This window comes from Populus nigra, chromosome 3, assembly GCF_951802175.1.
Source record: "Populus nigra chromosome 3, ddPopNigr1.1, whole genome shotgun sequence".
Taxonomy (NCBI): Eukaryota; Viridiplantae; Streptophyta; class Magnoliopsida; order Malpighiales; family Salicaceae; genus Populus; species Populus nigra.
In genome coordinates, this window is record NC_084854.1 from 18319055 (window position 1) to 18344262 (window position 25208).

Here is a 25208-nt window from a genome sequence, read left to right on the forward strand (position 1 = left end):
CTAGTGTTTATCAGCCATTGCGTTCGTTCTTTTAGTTTTTAAGTTCTATGGTGGCAGCACTAGTTGTACTGGTAGAAAAAATAGTAGAAAATTTCTATCCTTAAATTCTCTCTCCAGTCCACACTGGTTCATCTCCATCATCATCTACAGAGCTTATTTCCTTCCTGTCTTTTCTTCTTATAATCTCTACTCTCTCTTTTTTCACCCTCTCTACTCTTTTCTCCATATATATATATATATATATGGAAGAGTAAAAGGAGAGAGAGGGCAGTGTAGGGGTCAGTTCCAAAAGCAAAATAAATTATTTTGTTGTGTTACTCTCTTGATTCAACCATAATGCAGATGGGTTTTGGTTAAAAAGGTCCCTCCTTTTAAATCTTCTTGCCTAGAGTTAATCATGATTTATTATCTCAAGATTCTTGCTTGGCTAATGTGAATCTTCAGCAGCTTGGTTTTGGAGAAGAAAAACCTCTAATTTTTGTCAAGTGAAAAACCCATTTGGAATTCTGAATCCAGGTACTAAAAAGTCTCTATCGTTGCTTTCGGTTTTTCTTTGGAATGTGTATTATTTGGCAGTCATTTTATTAGCCCACATGATTTGATTAATTCTAAGACTTTTAATTAGTTGCTGTAATTGTGAAGATTGGCTCTTTAATTTCGACTCTTATTGAGAAAATGCTGCGAAGATTCGCAAAGTTCTGTGTTTAATTTGGGCCTATAAGAGAGCGTCTTGTACAAGCAATTCCAAAAGAGAGAAAAAATTAAAATATAAAGGGTTTTCTACCGTTAACCTTTCAGAACTGCTTTATACTCTCTACTTGGCGAATCTGGGGATCTTTTATACAGTATCCGTTGTTTCCATTTTTTATTTTTATAGATATAGAAAAAGAGAGATATATATAGATAGACGTGTCACCCACCAACTATGGAGTTGCAAGTTTGAGGCTTTGTAGTCGTTGAATTTTCTTTGGAAGAACCTAGCTGCAATATCTCTTCAAGTTTGAGTTTTTAGTTTCTGGTTTGGATTTGGATTTGGGGTATTGTTAAGGAGAAGATTGTGAGGGCTGGCTTCGTGGTTGGTTTTACTTTTGGGTTTTGCAACGTTTTTTGAGTGTTATTCTGCTGAATTCTAACATCTCAAAGCATCGATGGGGCTTCTTCGAAGTCTCGCGATGCTTTCTCTTCTTACATTGATCCTCTGGTTGCCGAGGTTTAATGCTCAATCAACAAACAGTGCACGTGCCCTTGATGCTCTCCTCCAAGATTATGCTTATAGGGCATTTGTTCTACCTAGGACAGGCATTCCGTATGATGGGATTGTTCCTTCGAATTTGACTGGGATTAAGATTGCTGCCATGAGGCTCAGGAGTGGTAGCTTGAAAAGTAGAGGTGTTCGGATGTACAAAGAGTTTGGGATTCCAGAAGGAGTAGTGGTGCGGCCATATGTGGAGAGGGTTGTTTTAGTCTACCAAAATTTGGGCAATTGGTCTTGGAGATATTATCCGCTGCCTGGTTATACTTACATTGCTCCAGTGTTGGGCCTTCTTGCTTACGATGCTTCAAATTTATCTGCTACGAATTTGCCTGAATTGGACATCATGGCATCTGGTAACCCCCTAAATATCTCATTCCTGAATGTTCGTTCAGCTCCAGATGGGTCTATTGCAAAGTGTGTGTGGTTTGATTTACATGGTTTTCCGAGTTTGAGCAATGTGACGTCTGGAAATGTATGTTCGACAATCCAGCAAGGGCATTTTTCAATAGTTGTTGAGTCTCTTGCCCCTTCTCCAGCACCAGTGTCTCCAACTCCATCTCCTCCAAACGTGGGTCCTGGGCCAAGTGGGAGGGGAAAAAAGAAGAATTCTAAAAAAGTGTGGCCAATTATTGGGTCTGTTCTGGGTGGATTATTGCTGTTACTGCTTTTGTCATTCCTCATATTGTGGGCACAGAAATTGAAGCAGAGGAAGAAAGTGCAACAGATGGAGAGGGCTGCAGAGGTGGGGGAATCCCTGCAGATGACAATGGTCGGGGAAACGAAAGCACCAGCAGCAATGGTGACTCGAACACAACCGACCCTTGAGAATGAATATGTGCCATAACTCCTCCCGCTTGTACAAGTCGTCCCACCTTTCCACGCACATTCTTATTCAAGCTTCATTCCTGTATTCAGAAATTCTTCCGTTCACGCCTTTTTTTGGTGGTCTCTTCTTCGTCGCCTTGTTTGGTTCTGGTAGGCTTTTCATTGTAGTGTGGGTAGTATAGGATTTTTTTGTAAATCTGTTATCACCCACAAACCCTCCATAGTTTTATGATTCATTGTGGTGTGCATTATAGCCAAAAGTAATTTTATTATTTGATGAATTTAGTTTTCTCAGTGACAAGGAATAAAACTTTTTGTGGTGCCTTTCTTTATAGATAGATTGTTTTCTGTGTGTTCCTCTGATAATGCAGCACATGGATTACCACTTACCAGTGACCTGAGGTGAAGCTTGGTTTTAACAAGCTACGGCTTCAGTCATCCCAATTGAGTCCCCTTACTTTTTTAGCCAATATCAGAGGTTTGAGTCTGTCGGTGAACTTCATTTTCAACTCATAATTTCTAACCTCACAGCAGATCAAGAAAACTTACCTTACACTGATTGCATTTGTGTGTTCTTATGAGAGTAGTAAAAGATAATTTCTCCCATCATCATCATGAAATTGGGTTTGGCTCGTTTATTATGTCGAAAAATGTTCCCTTGATAATGAACGCTTAGCGTTTGCTTTACCAAGAACAGATTTCTTCAAGTTGTGAGTTCAGCCAACCAAGTGAAGGAAAATATAGAATGAAAAAGGCAGTCTTATTCATCACTTGAAATCATCACCAAGTTACATGTCATTACAGCTTGAATTGTATGCAAACAAGAAAAGATAGGGCAAGTTGTCATATTTTTATATTACCGGGAATCAGAGAAATTATAGTTGGAGGCTTGAAGCCCTACATTTACTGCTTCTGGTGGAGGTTTCTACCCATGAAAGAGACAGATGAGAGACTGTAACTCTCTTGCATTTATACCATTAAAATTTGAGCTCAGCATTACGTTCACATGACCCTCAGTCAACTCAAAACCAATGCATTTTCAGATTTACAGTCTGTCCTTGTCTGTCTACACTGTTAATGACCTTGGAGTTTTTCAGATTATAATTAATTTAAGCAATCTTCTTCCAGACAGCAGATGGCAAAGGAATCCTTTCTTCCTATGATCAGCAGCTGTTTAGCCACGGGCCGTCCAGATTTATGTTATCTTTGCTTTTATAGTGGAAGCACTGTGCTTGTCTTTAGTCCAATGCCTACCAGATGATATCAAAGAATTATACGCTGTGTCTTCTGTTTCCAAAAGCAAGTTTTATCAATTTCATCACTAGTTTTTCAAGAGATTTATTCCAAAATGACCATGTATCTACTGTGGTGTTGTTCTTCCAAAACTCATCAGTTCATGAATTGAAGAATTAGAAATTCTAAATAGGGCTTCTCATGTTTTATATGCTTCACATTACAATCTCTTAAATACATGATCTACATAATATGAATCGATTTTTTTTTAATTCGAGTATCCTCATATTCTTTTAAAAAATAAAATTAGTTTCGTTCGAGATTCGTGGCTGTTTCTTTCAATAAATACATTTTCTAAAAATTGAACTTGTATTTCCATCCTTATAAAGATATAATAGTGTCTTAACTATTAGACCACCACCTCATTGATATAATATAACACCTCATTGTTATCATATTATAATTTTTATAAATTAAGTTATATATTTTTTAAATTACAACTAAAAATACTTTTTCTAAATCTATTTTTTTACATCACAAAAACTATAACAACAATAAATACACTATAAAAACAATGAATTTAATATATTGTTTTAAATAAAAACAATTTAAAAAACATTTCAACCGCAAAAAATAAACAAACTAGTTACATGAAAGCAGTCAGCAGAAGGAGCTGTGGAGAGAGGACCAGGTGTCGCAGCCGGAGGCCACTCCTATTCTCATAAAAGGAAAGCCAAATCATCATCCTCTCTCTGCAGTCTGCACAACTCACGAAATCCTTTGCAATCTCACTGATGTCGTCGTCTACCAAAATTCTCGTACTCTTTTTAATTGTGGGTCCCATCCTATCATCAGCCAAAACCCCACACGTCATCCATTTCCGATCTCCCAACCTCTACCCCGAAAGCCTTACCTACGATCCCTCGGCACAGCACTTCATCGTCGGCTCCCTCCACCACCGCACTATCAACTCTGTCTCCGACGCCGGCGTCACCGAAACCATCATCTCCGACCCCTCCCTCCCTCCCAGCACCAGCATCCTCGGTCTCGCGGTGGATAAACTCAACAACCGCCTCCTCGCTGTCATCCACTCCTTCGACTCTCTCCATCCCTTCAACGGCCTCGCCGCTTACGATCTCCGTTCCCGCCAGCGCCTCTTCCTCTCCCTCCTTCCTTCTACCCCCTCCGACGAAGACGGCCGCAGCCCCATGGCCAACGCTGTCGCTTTCGATTTCAAGGGCAACGCTTACGTCACGAACTCCGAGGGGAACTTTATTTGGAAGGTCAGCCCGGAAGGAGAGGCCTCGATTTTCTCAACATCTCCGGTATTCACGCAGTTTCCCGTGGACCGCGACTCACCGTTGAGTTCCTTCGGGTTGAACGGGATTGCTTACGTCAGCAAGGGGTATTTGCTGGTGGTGCAGACCAATACGGGCAAGTTGTTCAAGGTTGATGCCGATGACGGCACGGCAAGGAATGTTTTGTTGAGCGAGGATTTGCCGGAGGGCGATGGGATTGCGATAAGGGGAGACGGTGTCGTTTTGGTTGTGTCGAATAAGAAGCTGTGGTTCTTGAAGAGTGATGATAGTTGGGGAGAGGGAGTGGTTTATGACAAAATTGACCTTGATGGGGAGAGATTTCCTACCTCGGTTGTGGTGGGGAGAGAGGATAGGGCGTATGTGTTATATGGGTGTGTGGTGGAGGGTCTAAGTGGGAAGGGAGGGAGGGAGTTGTTTCATATAGAGGAGGTGAGGTCGGAGAAGGAGAGTGAAGATGAGAAAATTTGGGTGTATTTGTTGATAGGATTAGGCTTGGCAATTTTTTTTATTTGGAGGTTTCAAATGAAGCAGCTTATCAGAAACATGGACAAGAAGGCCAACTGAGAGTGCTTATGCTCTTGCTTGCTAACAGGAAGGGGTAATAATAGTTTGTTTCTTTGCTTGTTTCATACTGTTGATGATTTCAAGATCAATAAGTGTTATATTTTGGCAATGTTGATGAGTGTTTCTTGCTAGTAGAAAGATTATGGTAATTGTTTGTGCATAAAGGAGATTCAGATGAGGGACACAAGTATTGGTCCTGTTTCCCTTTCTTCTTTATTTACAAGTATAATTGCGCAGTCAATTAGTAATCATGAGCTTCTCTGCTTTGCGGTCTGTTAGCTAGTTCATTAATGACATTAGTGCAAGGTGCAGGCGTTCTGTTATTTTCTTTCAAAGCTTTTCTTAGTTCTTAGATTTTGATAAACTCAAAAGTAAGGGGAAGATACATGTCAAATAGCTGTCCTGAAAGAGCAGCAGAATTAGCATTAGCATTTTCCTTCCTATCGAGAGTGGACTGGGAGAATTCGAGAGCTTGTCTGTAAAGTTTCAAATGCTGATAGAGCTTGTCTCTTGTTCCGGTGGAGGATGCAACAATGGCTTGGAGTGCATATAGGAAGAATTTCTTATTTGGATCCCTCTTGCTACTCTTTTTGGACAATTCGGAGAGCGAATGGGGTAGATTTTGTGGGGAAGTAATGTAGATGTGTCTCATCTTAGATGGGTGGTTTTTCCTACTCTAGACAGGCCTTTGCTTGGGCATTCTGCCATTTCTGTAAAGGTTGGATAACTCCTGGTTTTAGAAGGGTGATTTTGGGTGTTAACAATGAACTTTGGCTGCTGCTGAGTATTATTAATGACATTGTCTTTAAATTCTGTTTGGTGAACCTGAGCTTTTTTTTTTTTTCATTTTGACACTGTCAATTTTCATAGGTTTCCATTGCTTTCACTGGCCAAAAATTGGAGAATTTTATTTGTTGATTTCATGCTTCAGCTTCTGTTGTTGAGATATCAAATGGTGTGCTGCTGACGACTTCATGGGTGGGCTACCATATCGTGAAGCTTTTATCATGCTGCTTAAGGAGGGTGATGTGATCACGACAAGCTCTTATATGACCCTCCATTTACCTATGCTCTCTTGTGGCCATTCACTAAAACTCTTCAATCATCAACTTTTTATGATATCATGATATCCAATGCAGGAAGCCTTTCCTATGGACTCCTGAAGAAGAAATAAAGTGCACATTCGACATCCCAGAAGTCCTACGGGCAGCATCAGTTTGATCTTCCTTTTGTTTTGATTTGTATGTGAATTTCCGTCGAGCAGTCGAGCTCATAAGACAGATTGCAGACGCCTTATCCTGTGTTCTCAACTCTTGTTTGGCTTTTTGCATCTTCCTTGGTATTAACATCCATTTCACTTTTTATCGTTTTGCTTGTGTTTGCTTCTCGACTGCAGTAATGGAGGATCAAGTCAATATTCACCGCTCATGAATGGCTTGTGTCTGTGAGATGCATCCCAGGAGTTGAGAAGTTTTCATAGGAATTCCAGGTCAAATATTTTAAGTGGATCATCAAATTATAAAAGTCGAGGACAATTAAGAATCAACAGACGGCATCTTCCTTGTTTAGTAAAATACTAGCCAAGGTATATATATATGCTACCCTACAAGTAATTAAAGATTCTAAGTTAATTTCAAGCAAAGATGATGGCATTTTTTGATATCATGTTATCATAATAATGGAAAGATGATGTTTATATTCAATATAATTACTGGAAATATGTATTAACTAATATATTGAAAACAAATTTGTAAATGTTAAATTGTTAATTAAAGAAGAGAGTGGGAAGTTCATTTTTCTAGCGACAAATAAAAGATAAATATAAATATAAATATTTTATCTCTGTTATCCATTTCTTTTTATATATTTTTATATTTATCTTGAAGACTTGTTATGGTTTTTAAGTGCGTTATATAAAATCATTATTAAAATATAGTTTTATTGTAAATAAAATAAATATATACAATAAAACAAATATCCTTTGTATTTATATTATCGAATAAAATTTTGTTATTCATGTATTTTTTATTTTTTACTTTTACAAAAACATGCCTTTTTAATTAAAAGCAAGGTTTTTAAAATAAAAATTTATCATGGTTTCAATAAAAAAAACAAATAAATCATTTATTGATATTTTGCACACTACAATATAAAGAATAAAAGAAAATGATTAATTTTATAAAATTGTATGAAAAACTTACAATAAAAATAGTAAAATAAATATTTTATTATATTTGAATACTCCTAACCATATTTTAAAAAAAATCAATTGCATATTACATTCGTGTATGATTATTATTCATAAAAAAAGATGATATAACCATAAAAAAACTACATTCTTATTCAAAAGTTATTGCATAACTGAACAATTTTGTAAATATTATCTTAATAATTTTATTTATAAAAATTAAAGAAGAAAATAGAAGTGGATGGGACAAGATTCCGTTTAAAAATAGGTAAGACAATATTGAGTTTAGAAAGTTAAACTCATGCGCTTAGCCTAAAAGCAAAAAACCTAGGCGTGCTTGGAAGCCAAGCCACCACACCGGGTTATCGTTTTTTTTTAAAATGGTCATTTGACACATTGTTCATCAAAAAAAATAAAATTACATACAATGGGCAATACATCACCATCGGCATGAGCAAACAATGTGTCAATCACCATCAGCATTCGAGTTTTTAAATTTTAAAAATGCAATTTGTATTGTATTTTCACTTAAAAATATCTTAAGAACACCTTAAAAATCCCGATAAAATTGTTTTTAACCATCAAATACAATCTAATCATTTTAAAAATAAAGGATTAAACCAAATCTAAAGCAACTTTACGAGTTTTGATCTGTCTTTTCATTAACATGTTTAAAGAGAAAAACTACCTTCATTGAACTTATCTTTTTAAAATGAACACATTAGCACCAAAATCGGTTTTTTTATAATCGAAATGTGACTGACCAAACTCCTCTCCTCTTTCTTTTTCTAGTGATTTTCTCTTTCCTCTTTCAATATCCAGTGATTGAAATGCAAAAAAAATAAAGTTTATGATTAGAATGTAAAATCCTAAAATAACAAGGACCAAATAATGAAAAAATTAAAACTTTTATATATGAAACTAGAGTTTTTTGCGCATTTTGAACAATGAAAATGAAAAGAGCTCTTTTTTTTTGTGTTAAATTTAGTCATAGTTCTTTTAGTTTTTTTTTTTTGTAATTTAACTTAAAATTCTATTTTATAATTTTGATCTTTACCTGATTTTACAGAGTTTGAACGATTTCAATTTGATTTTATCAATTTTCAAGTTTTTAAAGTGATTTTGCATACAAAAATATATATTGACTCATAAAATCTTATGATTTTACATTTTACAAGTCAATTCATGATTTTAACAACATCACCCTAAAAAATGATTCTTGATATTTGTGTATTTAATTTTATGCATATCAATATTATCAATATTTATGCACTTGATTTATATTTTGTATAAGTCACAAATTATTTTTTTGGTAATAACATTCTCATAAAAAAATTAATAACTAAAAAAGGACAAAAAAAAACATATAAATTTGCTTTATTATTTTTGTAATATTTTGAGAATTAGTTATAATAATTTAGGTTGGGTCGTTACAATCCCATCAAGATCCATTCAATAAGAACAATAGCTTTTTCGTTTATTTTTGAAAAATTAATTAAAGTAAATGGGCCAAAGCTCAATTTAATTTTTATCATCTTTATAGGTTCAATGCTCATTTAAAAAATAATCAAACTGACGAGTCTTTTTTATAAAAGGAGTCGATGTAAAAGATTTTCTCAAAAAACAAATCTTCCTTTAAGGGTCGACAAGACAAAAAATTCATGAATGGCCTAAGTGATAAATCTTTTTCTCAAAGGATTGATGGCAAAATTAGTTTGCGAACAATCCAAACGACTAGTCTCCTTTTTTAAAGGACTCTAAAGATTTTGCACATGACTAAATTGACATGTCTTCCTTTTAAAAGGACTTAAAAATTCATGGGGGAAAATGCATGAAAAAAGCCCTAGATGTTGTGTCATACTCGTCGAATCAATGATCTGCACCAAGAATTTAATTGAGTCTAATAATTTTTTTATTAAATTTATATTGCACCTAAATGAATAATAAAAAGAATTGCAAAATAAACCCACAAAAAAGCCTAGGTGTGCGGGCCTATTAAAAAAAGAGCTCAGGCCAGCACACTTAGGCCTTTTTTTTAATATTTTTAAGGGTCGGACAAAAATAAATCAGGCGATATGTCACTTGTTGAAGCAAACGACATGTCACATATTTGCCCATAATCTGGCCACCACAGTGGTGACTGGAAAATTAAGGCAAATGTATTTTTGTCTAAAAATTCAATTTTTAACCCATTAAAAAAACACCTCATAAATACTCTCAAAACACCTAGAAACCAACTTATCAATCCAAAAAACTCCAAAAATAGCCCCAAACACATGAAATTAAACTGGGTTAGATTTTTTTTTCCTCAACTTTGATATACTTTTGAGGTAATGTTGAGGTTTGAAACAACTACCATTCAACTTTTTTTATAAAATGAAACTCATGAATATCAATATCAACCAATTTGGTGGTTGAAATATGTGAAAACGACGACTTTCTTTCTTTATACCATAATTTGACAAAAACTTATCTCTCCTTAAAAAATTAAGGAATGAAAAATAATAAAAATAAAAATATGTACCAAAATTGAATTAAAAAAACATAAGGGTTTGAATAGGTGTAATTTAATAAATCAGGGGTTAAAGTGTATAGTCTACTCCAACTTTAAACACAACATCCATTTTCGACACCTTCCCTAAATTGGTCCCCTGTCTTTTAATTTTTTCCCTGACCGATAAATTTGAAGTAATTGGGCGTTAATCTTGTAATTAAAGGACATAATAAAAAAAAAGTTAGGGATCAAAATGAAAAAAAACACTACTCTAGTGCACATTGTATTGTGAGTGTGTGAATAGTATTTTCACTGTTGAAGCACAACCTTCCGCGAATGTGTTTGGTATTATGGTAGCTTTTGTCGTTGTGATTTGAAAAAAGTTGTTTTTATAAAAAATACTTTTGGTTGAGGTTGGTTTGATATTTATATATGTTTGGTTAAAACTGTGGTTGAAATTGAGATTGAATAAAAAGTAGTTTAATGTGTTTGGTTAAACATGCTTTTCAAATTGAGGTTATAAAATAACTAAAAAAGATATATATTAATATTGATGTTTTTAATTTAAATATTGTAGATTTAACTATCACTATTACATCATTAAATAAATAATATTTTATATCAAATATTTTTATTGTTCCATTAACTTATCTACAATTTCATCATGTATGAAATTCATCTGATAAGGACTACAGTTTTCATAGTTTTTTGAGCGTGCAACAAAATAAGGTAAAATATCATCAGAAACAAAATTGAAATTGGGATCAAATTCTGCAAATGCTACGTCATCATGCGATCTCCTTCCAATTTATATAGTATTATTGAATAATATTAAATACTAGTTTTTGAGTAAAACACAATTAAATTTTTTTAAGTAAAACACAATTAAAAAAATTAAAATTTTTGTTGGGTCGGACGTGGTCCAATAAACAATGCCAAGTGAATTAATTCACTTGACAGTGTTTACTTCTTAAAATGAATATTGTGCGGAGTGAATTAATTCACTCTGCAGATATTGCAATAGGTGGGTAATGAAAAGTAAAAAGCAACAATTTTTTGCTTCACTAAAATTGGCGGTAAGAACTCAATTTATAGTGGGACCTATCTCCAAAATCTGCATTTAAATATTTATCAAATAATTATAAATTATGGTTAAAATAAAACATAGTTTTAACCACGATACCAAATGGACGATAATAATTTGTTTACTTGCTATGAAAATATCCTCTAAGGGGGTCGATGTAAACGACGTAGTTTGCATAAAGTGGAGGAGCGCAATCTTATTTCTCACACTCCACCTGCTCAGGACAGGGTTGGCGACATCATGATCAAAATGGCACTGGCTTCTCTACTTGGTGTGGGACCTTCTTGTAGATATTAATGGATTTTCTACTCGGTGAGGGAACCTTTTTATAGATATCAATGGGTTCTTTGCATGGCTAACACGTGTCGGTCACAACCGCAGGAAAACCTTACACAGTTGACGGTGCCTCCAAAAACCTAAGAAAATTTCCCACTTTCATTAACAGTAAAATCTCTCCCCATTCGGTTTTTGCTTTTCTTTTCCACCGCCAAAATTCCTGCCATCTTCGAGTGTACAGCTATAAAGATTTCACTTATTTGCCTGACTTTGTTTTAGGGGCATGGGATATTTTTCTTTCTTTATTTATTTACATCGATTTTCTTACAACCATGTGATGATTCTTACGTATTAAAACTGTTTATTTTATGTCCGAATTGGACGATGACTCATAAAATCCTTGGTTTTATTAGTTTAATTTAAGGTCTGAGTTTGTACGGCTAAAAATGATTCAAGAGGGAGTTAGTAGCTTTGACCATGAGCCAGTTCCTCAATTATTACTACAAAGGAAGGTTAATAGATATAAAAATATATGTGATCTGGTAAATAAAAACATTTTGTCTTTACGTTCTGCAAAATTTCACTAGATAGTTTTGTTGCCTAACCCTTTTGTTTTTGTTTTTTATAGCATTAATTATTTTGTTTTTGTTATTACAAAACTCACTCCTTTATTGATGGTGTTGTGTTTCTCCCTTTTCTTATGCAACAACCACAGCTAAAACTAAAACCCCCCTGCCTTTCGTTGCCTTTTCTTTTTTCCAGTCTTAGTATTCTCTTGTTTGTTCGAAGGAAAAAAAATAAAAAAATTCTCCACAAAAGCAAACCAAAAACCCCATGTCAGGTTTGTATAATCCCAACTTTTCACCTGCAAGAGCTGCTTCTCCTCAGATTAGAAGCACCCCAGATGTTGACAGGTATGCAAGCTTAGTGATTTCTTTCTGTAAACCTCATCATTTCTTTTTTACAAAAGACTTGGTCTTTTTTACTGATTTTGTTCAAGTTTTTGTTGTTTATCAATCTGTGTAGAGACTTCTATTTTCTTTTATCTGTTTTAATTGTTACTTACCCTTTGCAGCCAGTACTTATCAGAGTTATTAGCAGAACATCAAAAGCTTGGACCTTTCATGCAAGTTCTTCCAACATGTAGCCGGCTGTTAAATCAAGGTTTACTTCTTAGTCTTTCATTTTTGGATCTAGGTTTTTCTAGATTTTCTTGGGTTTATTTTCTCCTTTTAAACTACCATGTTCTTAATTTCAGCACTGTGGTTTTTCAATGTGCTTCTCTGGTTGTTTAGATGTGTTTGATTGTTCTTACCAAGTGATTTTCAGTGTTGTTTTCTTCGATTTGTATCGAATGTGTACTTTGTTTTTTATTGTTCCATTTCTGATTGCGGGGAGTAGTCATTTGGTATTCAACAATTTAATATCTTTAGTTGGGTTCAGGCAGCATTGTGGCGTGAACTTGTACACCATTTGAAAGGCCTTGTAACTAGCCAGGTGGCTGGATTTGTCCAGAGTGCATGAAACTAGGGAAATAATTCCTGTATAAAAGGGTTAGCCTGAACTAATTATAGGCCTTTTTCATTGAATCACTGATTCTATGTGATCATGAGAGAAAAAGTTAATGAAAACCAGTGTCATACAATTTTTTTATGCCAGCAGTTTACGGCATTTTGGGATATAGCTTTGATGGCACAAAAGTTTTATAGTAGCTTGTATTAGAGATTAAATTATGTGCACTATCTGGGTTTGGCAAATTCGAGTGCTTTTAAGTTCCACATGCAAAAAGTTTTTAACTGGTTTGCAGTGAGTCGGCAGAGGAAATTGTGAATGGCTCATGAAACGCATGAATAGATGTCTTCTATTGGCACCCTTGCTGATTTGAAGTAAAATTTTTTTTGAACTTTTCCACCAAATTTTTTTTCTGTTATTAACCTTGTATTTGGGTCTGAGATACAACTTACATGTTGCAGCCTTGAAGAGAGGTGCTTGTAGGACTCTGCGCAAATGTGGCCTAGGTTTAATTTGCTCATGGTTCTGGACCTAAATGACCTTGTAGAATATTTTGCTTGTGTTTGGTTTGGTATATTTTGCCCTTCTTTTTCTCACTTTTGCTTCTTGTTCCAGCCATTTTTGCTCTGTTACCCTTCTTTATTTTTTTCTTGGGAATTCAATTCTTCATTTAGTGTTGTTTTGTATAAGATTGCTCTGGGTCTGTCTCTCAAGTAAATGCTCTTTTATGTGTAGAAATTTTCCGGGTATCAGGAATGATGTCCAACCAAGGCTTTGGAGACTTCGACAGACTACGGCATAGAAGTCCCAGCCCCATGGCTTCTTCAAACCTCTTGTCTAATGTTGGTGGGACAGGTTTAAGCAGCTGGAATGGCATTCCTCAGGAGGTAATTGCTTCTTTTGATTTTAATTTGTATTCCATTTTTTCCCCTACGGTCCTTTCTGCTTGCAGTTCTCTATTTGCATTCCACTTGTTAACCTGGGCCTGCCTGTAGTTTGAAATTTTGGGTAGATGAGGTTTTGATTTTCATTTTCTAACTGATTTTTTACTACAACTTTTTGTGAGAAACAATCTCTACATTTTAATAGCATTGCAAGATGCTTAAATGCCACCAAGCAGTAGCTTTTCCTGAAGGATTGTTGAAGAATATAAAGAGGCATTCTTACTGGCGTTTGAGTTTTCCTTTTTCCATGCATATTTAACTATTTGTTTTGTATTGTTTTGAGCATTTTAAATGCTACCAAGAAGAGGTTATCCTAGTGCATTAGTGACTAGTTTGATGACTGCTTTTTCTTGAGAAATAAAAAATAGAGACATGCACTTGCTGGCTGTTTCAATGTAGTACTTTATTATTAGTAGTTTCTTTGTTAGTATGTTCTTACCCATAAGCTAAAGAAACTTCTTCTTAAACTGTACGGCACAGATGTTCCTCCTTCACCTTTAGAGAAGCTCCTAGTTCAATAATCTTTACCTGGAGAACTTTAAATACTTGTTTTTTACTTTATGCTAGACAATTTTAAATCCTTGCTAGTTTTAAGTTCTGTAATCTGAACAATTTCATCAGGTGCCATGCCAAATACATTCTGAGTATTTGGCCATGCATTCAAAATCATCTTGCGAAACATTTACTTCTATAGTGTGAGGTTGGAATTAGATTCAAGCTTTTCACATAAGAAAAGGGACCCAGCTTATAGTCTGTGCCATGTCATGCCTAAAAGCCCTGAGCTCATCTTACATAGACTTTGACATCATATATTCTGGGTATATGTATAGTTAAAATGCTGAGCAGCTTAGAAACACCATGGTTGGGATGTTTCTTCTTAATGTAAAGACTCGGGCCAATACATTTACATATTGCTCCAACTTTACTAGCACTTGCAAAATCCGTCTCAAAATTTTTCCTCAATTGGTCGATGATCCAAATGACAACACTTGTGGGTCCCAACTTTTTCCTTTTTAATGATGGTAGAAATGTATAAGATGATGGATTCCATTGTGAAAGCAGTTCCTTGAGTATACAGCTAAATTCTAGATAAATGACAACTGATTTCTAGCTGTCATACTATTAAAGTCAATTCCATTGTGAAACCGGTTACCTGAAAATACATTTCAAATTAAGACACTCCCAGCTGTTATACGATTGTAATCACAAGATCATGCTGCCTATGCAAAGTGTGGTTATTTGAGAAAGGAAAATCCAGCATGCTTAAAATGTCAAATGTTCTGTTAAATAATTGGTTATATTTTGATCGCTTATGTGTCAGCACTCCTCTCTTTTGTACATCTGTTTTCACAAAGTAGCTTTTATCTCGATATTCTTGATCTGAACGAGGATTCCTTCTCTAAATCCCAACTTTCCTTGGTTTATAGTATAATTAAAAAAAGTGAGGATAGCCAATAGGTCTTGGCATAATTTTGGTAAGAGGTTTCCTGACTATTTGATTATATAACCTCGGGGACTGTAACAGGTTGACAACAAGTGTCATTACTTTAAAATGTTGTGTTAATAACTGAGCTGCTGCCTTTTCTTTCCCATATTTCTCTATTATAATTGGCGGTATGATAACTAGTGTTATGGGTTTACTACTGATACGATGACTTGGTAAAATGAGAAGCTTCAGATTGAAGAGGATATAATATTGTCTAGTTCTATTTATATTTATTTGTTAAATATTTTGGATGTCAATCCTTTGTGCTTCCACTGCTATGGTACACTAATATAGCTAAATCATTCATGCAGAGATTAAGTGGACCTCCTGGGATGACTATGGACTGGCAAGGTGCACCTGCAAGCCCTAGTTCATACACTGTGAAGAGAATTTTGCGTTTGGAAATTCCAGTAGATACATATCCAAATGTATGTACTGTAAGTCATACCAATTTCTGGTGTTATCCTGTTAAATTTATTTGGTTGAGCATATCTTCACAATTCCCTTTAATGAAATAGAATTGCTTAAGTGTTTATATTTGATGGCTGCTTCTTTATTGTTAGTTCAATTTTGTTGGGCGACTTCTGGGACCCAGAGGCAATTCGCTGAAACGGGTGGAAGCTACCACAGGTTGCCGGGTGTACATTAGAGGGAAAGGATCAATTAAGGATCCAGACAAGGTAGTATACACACCCCTCACTGTAGTGCTATTGAAACCTGCTTTTTTTTAATGACGGTACAGCCAAAACTGATTGATACGACAAAGCAAACTTATGAGTAGAATCTTGTCTTTTTTTATGCCATTTTAAGTATTTTCCTAATCATTTTTATCTTATTCCATCTGAAAGGAAGAGAAACTAAGGGGAAGACCGGGCTATGAGCACCTGAACGATCCACTTCACATCTTAATTGAGGCTGACTTACCTGCCAACATCGTTGACATAAGACTCAGGCAGGCACAAGAAATCATAGAAGAACTGCTCAAACCTGTGGTATCCTTTTCCATTCTTGAATCTTCTGTTTATAAGTTTTATGAAATTCTAAATTTTTTGAAGCTGGCGATCTTTTTGTATGCTTTGTGCTGCAATATAGTTTGTCACTGTAAATCTAAGAATGGGAGCCGGCCCAAGGTGTCAGTCTGCCTGGGAACAACATTGAAGGCAAATAACTTGAGAGTTGTGTGTTTAATGATAATATAGGTTTTCAGTTCATATTTGAGATTTGTAAAATGAATTGATATTACTACTCTTGTATCTGAAGGAACCAGGTGCTAGCATTTGATGTTAAAAAAGTGAAGAGGAGCTTTCTTGAAGGTTGAAACACAGCTTTTAGTTGGAGCCCTATTCTGTTTTTGAAACCGTATGCCTTTCTTGAAACAGGAAACAAGCCATCATTGTGTTGCAAATTTTTTTTCAATAACCAGTAGAATCTATCGTTTCTAGAATTTGTTTCCCTTCATGCCTTCCAAGATATTAGGATGGAAATAAGTGAAAAATGAGCATCCACCAATGGCATTCTGGCTTATGATCTCTATTTAGTTCCTCTGACACCCAAGTAGTAGTGATAGGCTTTACCCAGTCTTTATGTTCTGCTCATGCATTTCATTCTCCCTGCACCATTAGTTGATTAAAATTTGAAAAGCATTTCCTTTCCCTTACTTCTGTAAAATATTCCTTTTTCCGTGCAGGATGAGTCCCAAGATTTTATTAAGAGGCAGCAGCTACGTGAGCTAGCAATGCTAAATTCAAATTTCAGAGAAGAGAGTCCAGGACCAAGTGGCAGTGTCTCTCCTTTCAATACAAGTGGAATGAAACGTGCAAAAACAGGGCGTTGATGAGATCTCATGTGTACTCCTGTCTGAATTGGTTTATATCAGAAACTCATCCCCAGAGTATGCCATCCAGCACTTGTCAATTCAGATATTAGGCTAACGGTCTTGCTGGTGAGCGTTCTGGTGGTGGTTTCTTTTACATTTTGTTTCTTCTTTCTCCCAAGACAAAAAATGATAACATTAAATGAAAAAAAAGGGAAAAGAAAAGGAAAAGAAAAAGAAGAAGAATTACATAGTTGGTTCTTGAGTTAGGTTTGCGAAGGTCAGTTTTTGTGTAAAACTTAATATATTCATTGCATTTATTCTTGTGTTAGTAACCTGGAGGAATGTAAAATATATATATACACATGAATGGTGTAAGTGTTAGGTCTTCTAAGACATTGGATCTGAGTTTTGTAGGTGTCAATTTTTTATTAATGGACTTTATATTTGGAATGATGCAGAACAAAATTAGCAAACCATTTGGTAGTATCTTTAAATAATAACTCAAGGTAGATGTGTATGATATCATCACAGAAAGGGATGATGAGATTGGCCAATTCTTTTTTTTTTCGGTGTGGACATTGTTAATTCATGGTGAATTGAGATGCAATGACTGAAAATAAAAGGCAAGGAAACAGGTTGGCTACGCCACAATTAGTACAAATCTGGAATGTCTTGTTCCATCTTAAGATAAATCCATGAATTTGCTGGTTGGTTTATGTTACTTTCATTGGCATGGGATTCCCAGCTGGGGCATTCTCTTTATAAAATGATAATTAGTCAATCCTTTTGGTTTGAAAACCTCAATAATGAGTCTTTATATTTTCATATTTTGTTTGTAACACTAGAAAAAAGCATGAACTTTAGGCCTTTTTATTATACTTATGGTTGATGATGACAGGCTTGAAACTTGTATTTTGTTGTGTTCTCGAGTCCTGGCACTCCCATGTGCCAGCTCTCCTGTAGTTAAATAGATGTTTTGCATCACATCCAGGGTAGATCCTCCTTGTTTGCCGGTCATACTATAACTCTGTGTTGTGTAAAATGTAGGATTTTTGTCTTGTAATACTTGGGATGAGAGGTGATTCTTCTGTCTGTAACATGTGTTGGACTATTCTAAGCAGATTCTTACATTTCCTTCTTGTTTTTGTTTTGATGCAACCATCCAAGCTCCTGTTGTTTCTACGACATGGGCACGGTGCTGTAGTCACCTCTGAGATTCATTTCAATACACGTTGCATTGCATTAGATGGGGTGAGTGGAGAGCTCGGGATGCTTTAGACCACAGGTTTTAGCTGTCTGTCGATTTAGGGATGGAAATCGAGTCTCCTGTAAGAAATTGCATGTCAAAATCATCAATATTTATTATCCGAATGCTGTTTCATGTTCAACATCAAAGAAAATGAAAACATACATTTGAGACATGCTAATATATATTAAATAAGATGATTATAAACATGTAGTGTTATTATTGGGATGGTTTATATATTATATTGAATAAAAGAATTATAAATATTTTTTTATATATAAAGAGATACATGTCAGATTAGGTTTCAATTGAATTTCAAGTGATATCCATACCCTATTTACACTTATCATCTGGTAAAAATTTTAGTCAGAGTTTGGATTAAATTGAAATCCCCACCTACCATTCTTTAAACAGTTGTAGGATCCTTCATTTAAATAAAGAATGGTCCTGTATAAATTTGGTCAGCATGGCCTAGCATGGCTAATCTCGAATACAAGAGGACTAGATAGGTGACTTGTATATCAAAATTTTTCTAATATAAAAAAATAATAATTTCAATTGATTCATAATTAAATGAATCCCATTCATAGAACAAAAAAATCAAGAGCCTGGGGGCAAATAAAGACTAAGAACATTGATTCAAAAACAAATTCATTAAGAGCTTCATTGTATAATTAAAACATATCCATTACTTGAAAAGCAATGGAAACCTATGAATATATAAGATTTTATTGAAAGTGAATCATTTTTAAATGAGAAAGATATGATATATGAGGCATTTACTTGACTAAATCTGGTTGATTCAATAACATTATTAAAAAAACTGACAATAGATAAAATAAATTCATTTTAGTAATAATTAACTATAAAAATAAACTGACAATATTATACTTGGGAAGGAAAGAAAGCTCATTGGAGAGTAAACATTGCTTCATCATGGAAAAAAGTTCATTGAAATAATTTTAAAGCAAAAGCTCATCGAGACAATTCTAAAACTACTATGAAAGGTTGCTCAACAACATCGAAAAAAATAATATGTGTCATTTAAGTAATGATTCGAAAAGCAAACAAAGTAAAATATCATAAAGTGAGCATTTTATATTTATATTTAATCAATTAATCTAATTTAATTCAAAATAAATTCATTTTAAAAAACTAAATTTAATAAAGAAAAACAATAAAAAAAACTCGAGATAATCTAGGTCATTCACAAAATTAGTGAAAAATCTTATAGAAATTAAATAAAAAAATAATGGATCCCAAACTCTAATTAAATTAATGATGAGGGATGAACTTAAAAAACACGAGCTAAAAAAAAACAATGTCGGACGAATTTTTTAAACCTGAGTTAATCTCTAAAACTGAAAATTTGAGAAATCTTAGACTTAGGCTTAACTAAAAAACTTATTTTGTAACTAATTTTATGTTGAAAGATGAAATAAAAAAAATAAAAATTACTTCAATCTAATAGATTCTTCAAAGTAATACAAATAACAATTAAAAGAATAAGGATCAAATTTGATATAAAAATAAAATTAAATGTTGAGGGAAAAATTGAGAAATGAATTATATATAAAAAAGGATTCAAAACAAAACTAATAGCACTAAAAAAATGAAGATCAAATCTAATAAATAAAAAAATTGAATGACAAATAATTAAAAAAATCAATTCTATAAACCATTTGAAATAATAATAACAATTATCAAAAAAATAAAGACTAAATTTGAAGAAAAAAACAAATTAAAAGTCTGCTTTTAGAATTTAGAGTTCATGGGCGAAAATCAAGAAGAAAAGAAAAAAAATAAAATAAAAAGGTTGCCTACCGATATCTAAAAGGCAATCTAATCATTTTATTATGTTTTTTTAAAAATAAAAAGTCTAAACAACACCTAACTTTTCAGTATTTTTTTTTGCTTTAAATGGTAAGTAATTTCGTTGCGTAAAAAATGTGAAAAGACATTACTATCCCTAGTAGTTAGGCCAAATGTTTTTGGCAAGAAGAAAAAAATGAATCTAGAGCTACAACAACTAACATTGTTCAAAACACTTCTCTGTTTTTTTTTTTATTAGACTATGGTTGTTGATAATAATAATAATAATATAAAAGTTAAGGAAGCAAATTTTTTAGGTTGGAATGAGAACGAGTTCTGTCTAACATCAGAAACTAAAAAGTCCATGTGCACTTAGGTGAGGTCCAAAATGTGGACTCGATTTTGAGACAGGGGCAGACTTGACCTGGCACATGGTTTTAGTATTTATAAATATACAAAAGAATTTGTATATATGATTGATTTTATTGGATTCCAACACATATGCATGGTATCCACATCCCTATTTAAGATGGTAATTATATATATATATATATATCTGTGTCTGGGCATATAATTATGCTAAGTGTTAGAGGTGAGAAAAAAATCAAAAAATCAATTAAACTGAGAAAACCAGAAAAAAATAACAAAAAAACCGAACCGTGAAAAAAAACGATTAAAATTTAAAAAAAACCATCCGATTCAGTTTTATAAGCCTGAAACCGAAAAAACCGAACGGAACCCGAGCTGAAAAAAACCTAGCCAAACCGGAAAAAACGAGTCAAACCGAAAAAATCAAACCAAACCGGTTTGGACCGGTTTCAGTTTTTATTTGAAAAACAAATTTCAGTTTGGTTATTTTTTTGATAAAAACCGAACCGAACATAAAATGATACCCCTACTAAGTATTATACTGAATAAATACTCAAAACAAGATAGAAATAGTATAAATATTTAAATTTTATATCCAAGTGAGGTATAAATATTGCATCCCTAACACCACTTTTCTTATTGAATACTAATTATTTAATTTCCAAGACGAGCATAGTGGAGGGTTTATTACTAATATTGATACTCATGGTGTCCTCGTAAATCTTATATAACTTTTCTAAGAATATATAGCCTTTTTTATAATTTATATAATTATATATATATAATTATTTTGTCATAAGCTTAAAACTTAAGAATTAAAATAAATAAAAAGCATGCAATCCTTGCCAGAATTTAAGGAGAAAACAACAAATCAGTCAAATCTCAGGCTTTAAATATGTAACAGCCGTCACAACCATCACAGCAAGAAGTTTCCAAAAGTCGTTACATCACGTGCAATTTTTGTGACGTAAGGACATACCTGATTCCCAATAGTACACCGCAGGTTTTCGTTGCTATTTTTTTATATTTTAAAAATATATTTTTTAAAAATTTAATATTTTTAAATGTTTTCTCATTTAAATTTAAATTTTAAAGTTTTTAAATATATTGATGTCAGAAATAATTTTTTTTAAAATAAAAAAATATTTTTAAAAATAACTATTACTACATTTCCAAACATTCTTAAAAGATTTTCAGTAAGAATTTGTTCAAAACAAAGGTAAAGGAAGAACGTCCAGTGTAGATGATGAACAGAGGTAAACTACTATGATCAGTATTTTTATTTTTATAATGAATGATAATAAAATTACTGCAATATGTTTTTGAGCTAGTTTGGTGGTGGCTTCCTACTCCAGCACTAGTTTAGTTTTTATTTTTATTATTATTAGAAATACTCTCTAGAAATAATTAAGATGTCGTTTGAGAATATAGTAAAAACTGTATCTTATAAAAACAAATTTATTTAAATTTTTATTTTATTTTTTTAATTATTTTAATATGCTGATATAAAGTATAAATTTTAAAAAAATACTATCTAAGAAGCCTACTAAGGATGTTTGTTTTTGTGTTCATAAAGTGTTTTTAAAAATATATATTTTTAATGATTTTAGATTGTGTTTGATATGTCAATGTAAAAAATAAAAAAATAAAATGTACTTTTAAGTAAAATATATTTTAAAAAATAACAGTTTAAAAACTAAATTCCGACCTGCCGGATTCGAACCAGCGACCTAAGGATTACAGCAACAACTACAGTCCTCCGCTCTACCAACTGAGCTAAGGTCGGATGCTTGTTGCTTGATTCAATATAACTATATTAATTAAGAGGGACAAGCAGAGCATGTACAGAACAGACAAATACACGTGGCATCCCAGATTCTGGCACCGTGACAAAAGGAGAAGAGAATATTGTGATTGGCTGTGGCTGGGGGGCGGCCGGCAGTCACGATCCCCAACTACCCCCTAGTAATAACGTTACAATTAGACATTTAAATTTCAATTTTTATCAATGAAGTTGCCAAAAATAAATAAAAATAAAATTAAAAAAATACTTCAATGAATATTTATTAAAAACTAGACATGAACAAAAAAAACCTCTAAAAGAAATTATAATTCATCATGCGTGTTAAATATATTTTAATCACAATGAAATTTGGCTTATTCATTTTTGTTTCTTTGCTTTACTTAACTAGCATCTATTTGAATTTAAAATGAAATTAATATTAATTTTTATATCCATTTAATAATATATAATCACCATAAATATCTTATTAGTTGATTAACAAATCAATGGATAAAGATTAAAGTTGAGATGCCTAATTGTAAAATAACAATAGTTGACATTACTTAATTTTTTATTATCATGCCAAACAAAACAAAATCTCCCGATTTAAAATACAAAAGTAAAAATATGTTTGAGAGTATGGTTGAAAGTTATTTTTAAAATTTTAAATTGTTTTAAATTAATTTTTTAAAATTATTTTAGTATTTTCTGTGAAAAATAAATTTTAAAATATATTATTTTAATATATGTTTAAATAACAAATACTTTAAAAAATAATAAAGATTAAATTCCCGTACAATAACAAGCATCTCCTCACAGCGCCAAGTCCTACTAGGGTTTTAGCCTTCGCATCATCATCATAGACGACATAAATAAATATGTAAAATCCGTACTTCTCTCTCTCTCTCTCTCTCTATATATATATATATATATGTATGTATGTATTTCTCTCTCTCAGTCTCTATACTCCAACAGGCAGCGGCGACAACAACAACGTTCCCTCTCCGACTGCAGCGTTCTCCTCCTCTTTTTTTTTGTTTTTGTTTTCCCTTCCACTCCATCTATCACTTTACTATCAGTATAAATAAATCGAGCCCGTTCTGATTCGATCGTCGTCTTCGAGTCCCAGGTACATTTTCTTAAAATCTTTAATCAGCACTCTTTAGATCTGTAAAATCATTGTTTTCATCCTCTGTTAATCCATCTTTTTTTTTATTCAGTTAAAAAATGGCAACGGCAGCAGCCCAGCTCCGATTCTCGACATTTGCAAGGCAATACGCTGCTAATTTCACCAAACAAAACAACCCTAGATTCCCAAATCCCAATTCTCATTCTCTCTCTTTCCCTTTCTCCACCCCTCTTAATCCGTCCCCCCGCCTCCTCCATTCCAAACCACCCCACCTTTCCAATGCCGGTGGAGGCTTCGGTGGAAGTGGCGGAGATGGTGGAAACTGGAGTGGCGGCGGCGGCGGAGCTGGTGATTCGAGTTCTGACAATTCATCATCGTCCGCGGCGGGGTTTGGGGTTCTGGGTCTTTTTCTAAATGGGTGGAGATCGCGGGTCGCTGCGGATCCGCAGTTCCCTTTTAAGGTATTGATGGAGGAATTAGTTGGTGTGTCTGCTTGTGTTCTTGGTGATATGGCTTCGCGGCCGAATTTCGGTCTTGACGAGTTGGATTTTGTTTTTTCGACCCTGGTTGTTGGTTGTATACTGAATTTTACCTTGATGTATTTGCTTGCGCCTACTGCGGCTGCTACCAGTCAGACATTGCCTGCAATTTTCGCCAATTGTCCGACAAGTCATATGTTTGAACCGGGTGCATATGGTTTGATGAACAGGCTTGGTACTTTTGTTTATAAAGGAACAATTTTTGCTGCTGTTGGTTTTGCCGCGGGTTTGGTAGGGACTGCGCTTTCAAATGGGTTGATTAAGATGAGGAAGAAGATGGATCCCACTTTTGAGACGCCGAATAAGGCACCTCCCACTGTTTTGAATGCATTGACTTGGGCAATTCATATGGGGTTTAGTAGTAATTTGAGGTACCAGACGCTGAATGGGGCTGAGTTTTTGTTGGAGAAAGGACTTTCTCCCTTGGCGTTTAAGACATCGGTCGTGGTTCTTAGGTGCTTGAATAATGTTCTTGGTGGGATGTCGTTTGTGATATTGGCGAGGATGACGGGTTCTCAGAGCGTTGTAGAACCAAAACTGGTTGATGTTGATGTCGGGCTGGCTGCTCCAGAGAAGGAGAAACTGCTTGATGGAGGAGACGAGTTGCAGAGCAATCAGTCGACTTTCAAGTGAAACTTTTTTCGCAGAGCAATCAGTCGACTTTCAAGTGATAAAACTTTTTCAACTTTCATGGTTGGTTGTGCTTTGGGAAGGTTTACTCTTGGTATCCTCAATCCATATTGTTTATATCAATAAAGTTTGCAATGGAGTCTGTCTAGTGTTAATGGAAATCTTGGATGTTAAATGATTTGGGGGATTTTATTTAATGATGCTGGCCAAACTGAATGTGAACAAGCTGCTGCTTGTATTCCCCTTTAAAATTTCGTTCTTCAGGATTTTTCAGCTTAAATATCAAAGTATCACTTCAGTTATAGAGGTTGAGAGTGATGAATCATATATATCGATTTTTCATTTCGTTCTTTGTTTTGCTGATTCATCTTCTTCATATTTGTGTGTTTTCACCATCTGGCAAAGGAATGCTTCAAGCCTATAACGAAGTAAGGAGAACATATTTGAATGAGAGGGGAACTAACGTGGATGGTATTCGTTCTTGGCTAATAATCTCTCCTAAGCATTTCTCGTTACCATAAGAGATTTTTTTAGTTTTAGCGATAGCTAAGTTGGTGGGTTAGTGGGGCAAGAAGTTCTGGACCTTTAATGGTGTTGCTGGTGAGAGAGGGAAATAAATTCCTTTTGTGCGTTCATAATGGAAAGTCCTTTTTTCTTTTTCTTTTGTTTTTTCGCAACACTACTTTTCAATCTGCTTCTCTCTC

General features: G+C 34.0%; 4 protein-coding genes and 1 non-coding gene across 12 annotated transcripts; 4 read left to right on the forward strand and 1 right to left on the reverse strand.

The window, feature by feature from the left end:
• The first annotated feature begins 14 nt into the window (after positions 1-14).
• Positions 15-2414, forward strand: LOC133690126 (uncharacterized). Of its 2 annotated transcripts, none has more exons than XM_062110320.1 (2): positions 15-516; positions 1144-2414. In XM_062110320.1, the coding sequence occupies exon 2, from the start codon at positions 1149-1151 to the stop codon at positions 2097-2099; it is 951 nt and encodes a 316-aa protein (XP_061966304.1). In that variant the 5' UTR covers positions 15-516; positions 1144-1148; the 3' UTR covers positions 2100-2414. The 2 variants fall into 2 exon arrangements, with proteins under 2 accessions (XP_061966304.1, XP_061966305.1); XM_062110321.1 differs by having other exon boundaries at positions 16-516; positions 1166-2414.
• Positions 2415-3955: 1541 nt separating this feature from the next.
• On the forward strand, positions 3956-6560 carry LOC133689092 (uncharacterized). 2 transcript variants are annotated; one of them, XM_062108821.1, is made up of 2 exons: positions 3956-5230; positions 6067-6560. In XM_062108821.1, exon 1 carries the CDS (start codon positions 4108-4110, stop codon positions 5194-5196), a length of 1089 nt encoding a protein of 362 aa, XP_061964805.1. In that variant the 5' UTR covers positions 3956-4107; the 3' UTR covers positions 5197-5230; positions 6067-6560. The 2 variants fall into 2 exon arrangements, with proteins under 2 accessions (XP_061964805.1, XP_061964804.1); XM_062108820.1 differs by having other exon boundaries at positions 6128-6560.
• Positions 6561-11328: 4768 nt separating this feature from the next.
• Positions 11329-17446, forward strand: LOC133689093 (KH domain-containing protein At2g38610-like). Of its 6 annotated transcripts, none has more exons than XM_062108826.1 (8): positions 11329-12152; positions 12314-12402; positions 13486-13637; positions 15492-15617; positions 15744-15860; positions 16029-16172; positions 16448-16539; positions 16868-17007. In XM_062108826.1, the coding sequence occupies exons 1-7, from the start codon at positions 12073-12075 to the stop codon at positions 16496-16498; spliced, it is 759 nt and encodes a 252-aa protein (XP_061964810.1). In that variant the 5' UTR covers positions 11329-12072; the 3' UTR covers positions 16499-16539; positions 16868-17007. The 6 variants fall into 6 exon arrangements, 5 of the variants coding, with proteins under 5 accessions (XP_061964810.1, XP_061964809.1, XP_061964811.1 ...); XM_062108825.1 differs by having other exon boundaries at positions 16448-16493; positions 16868-17005; XR_009841247.1 differs by having other exon boundaries at positions 11331-12152; positions 16441-16539.
• Positions 17447-22125: 4679 nt separating this feature from the next.
• TRNAY-GUA (transfer RNA tyrosine (anticodon GUA)) lies at positions 22126-22209 on the reverse strand. The gene is given in 2 exon segments: positions 22126-22161; positions 22173-22209. It is a non-coding gene; the product is annotated as a tRNA-Tyr (tRNA).
• An 872-nt stretch (positions 22210-23081) lies between these two features.
• On the forward strand, positions 23082-24849 carry LOC133689795 (protein RETICULATA-RELATED 3, chloroplastic-like). The gene is made up of 2 exons (XM_062109844.1): positions 23082-23335; positions 23427-24849. The coding sequence occupies exon 2, from the start codon at positions 23434-23436 to the stop codon at positions 24505-24507; it is 1074 nt and encodes a 357-aa protein (XP_061965828.1). The 5' UTR covers positions 23082-23335; positions 23427-23433; the 3' UTR covers positions 24508-24849.
• The last annotated feature ends 359 nt before the right edge of the window (positions 24850-25208 follow it).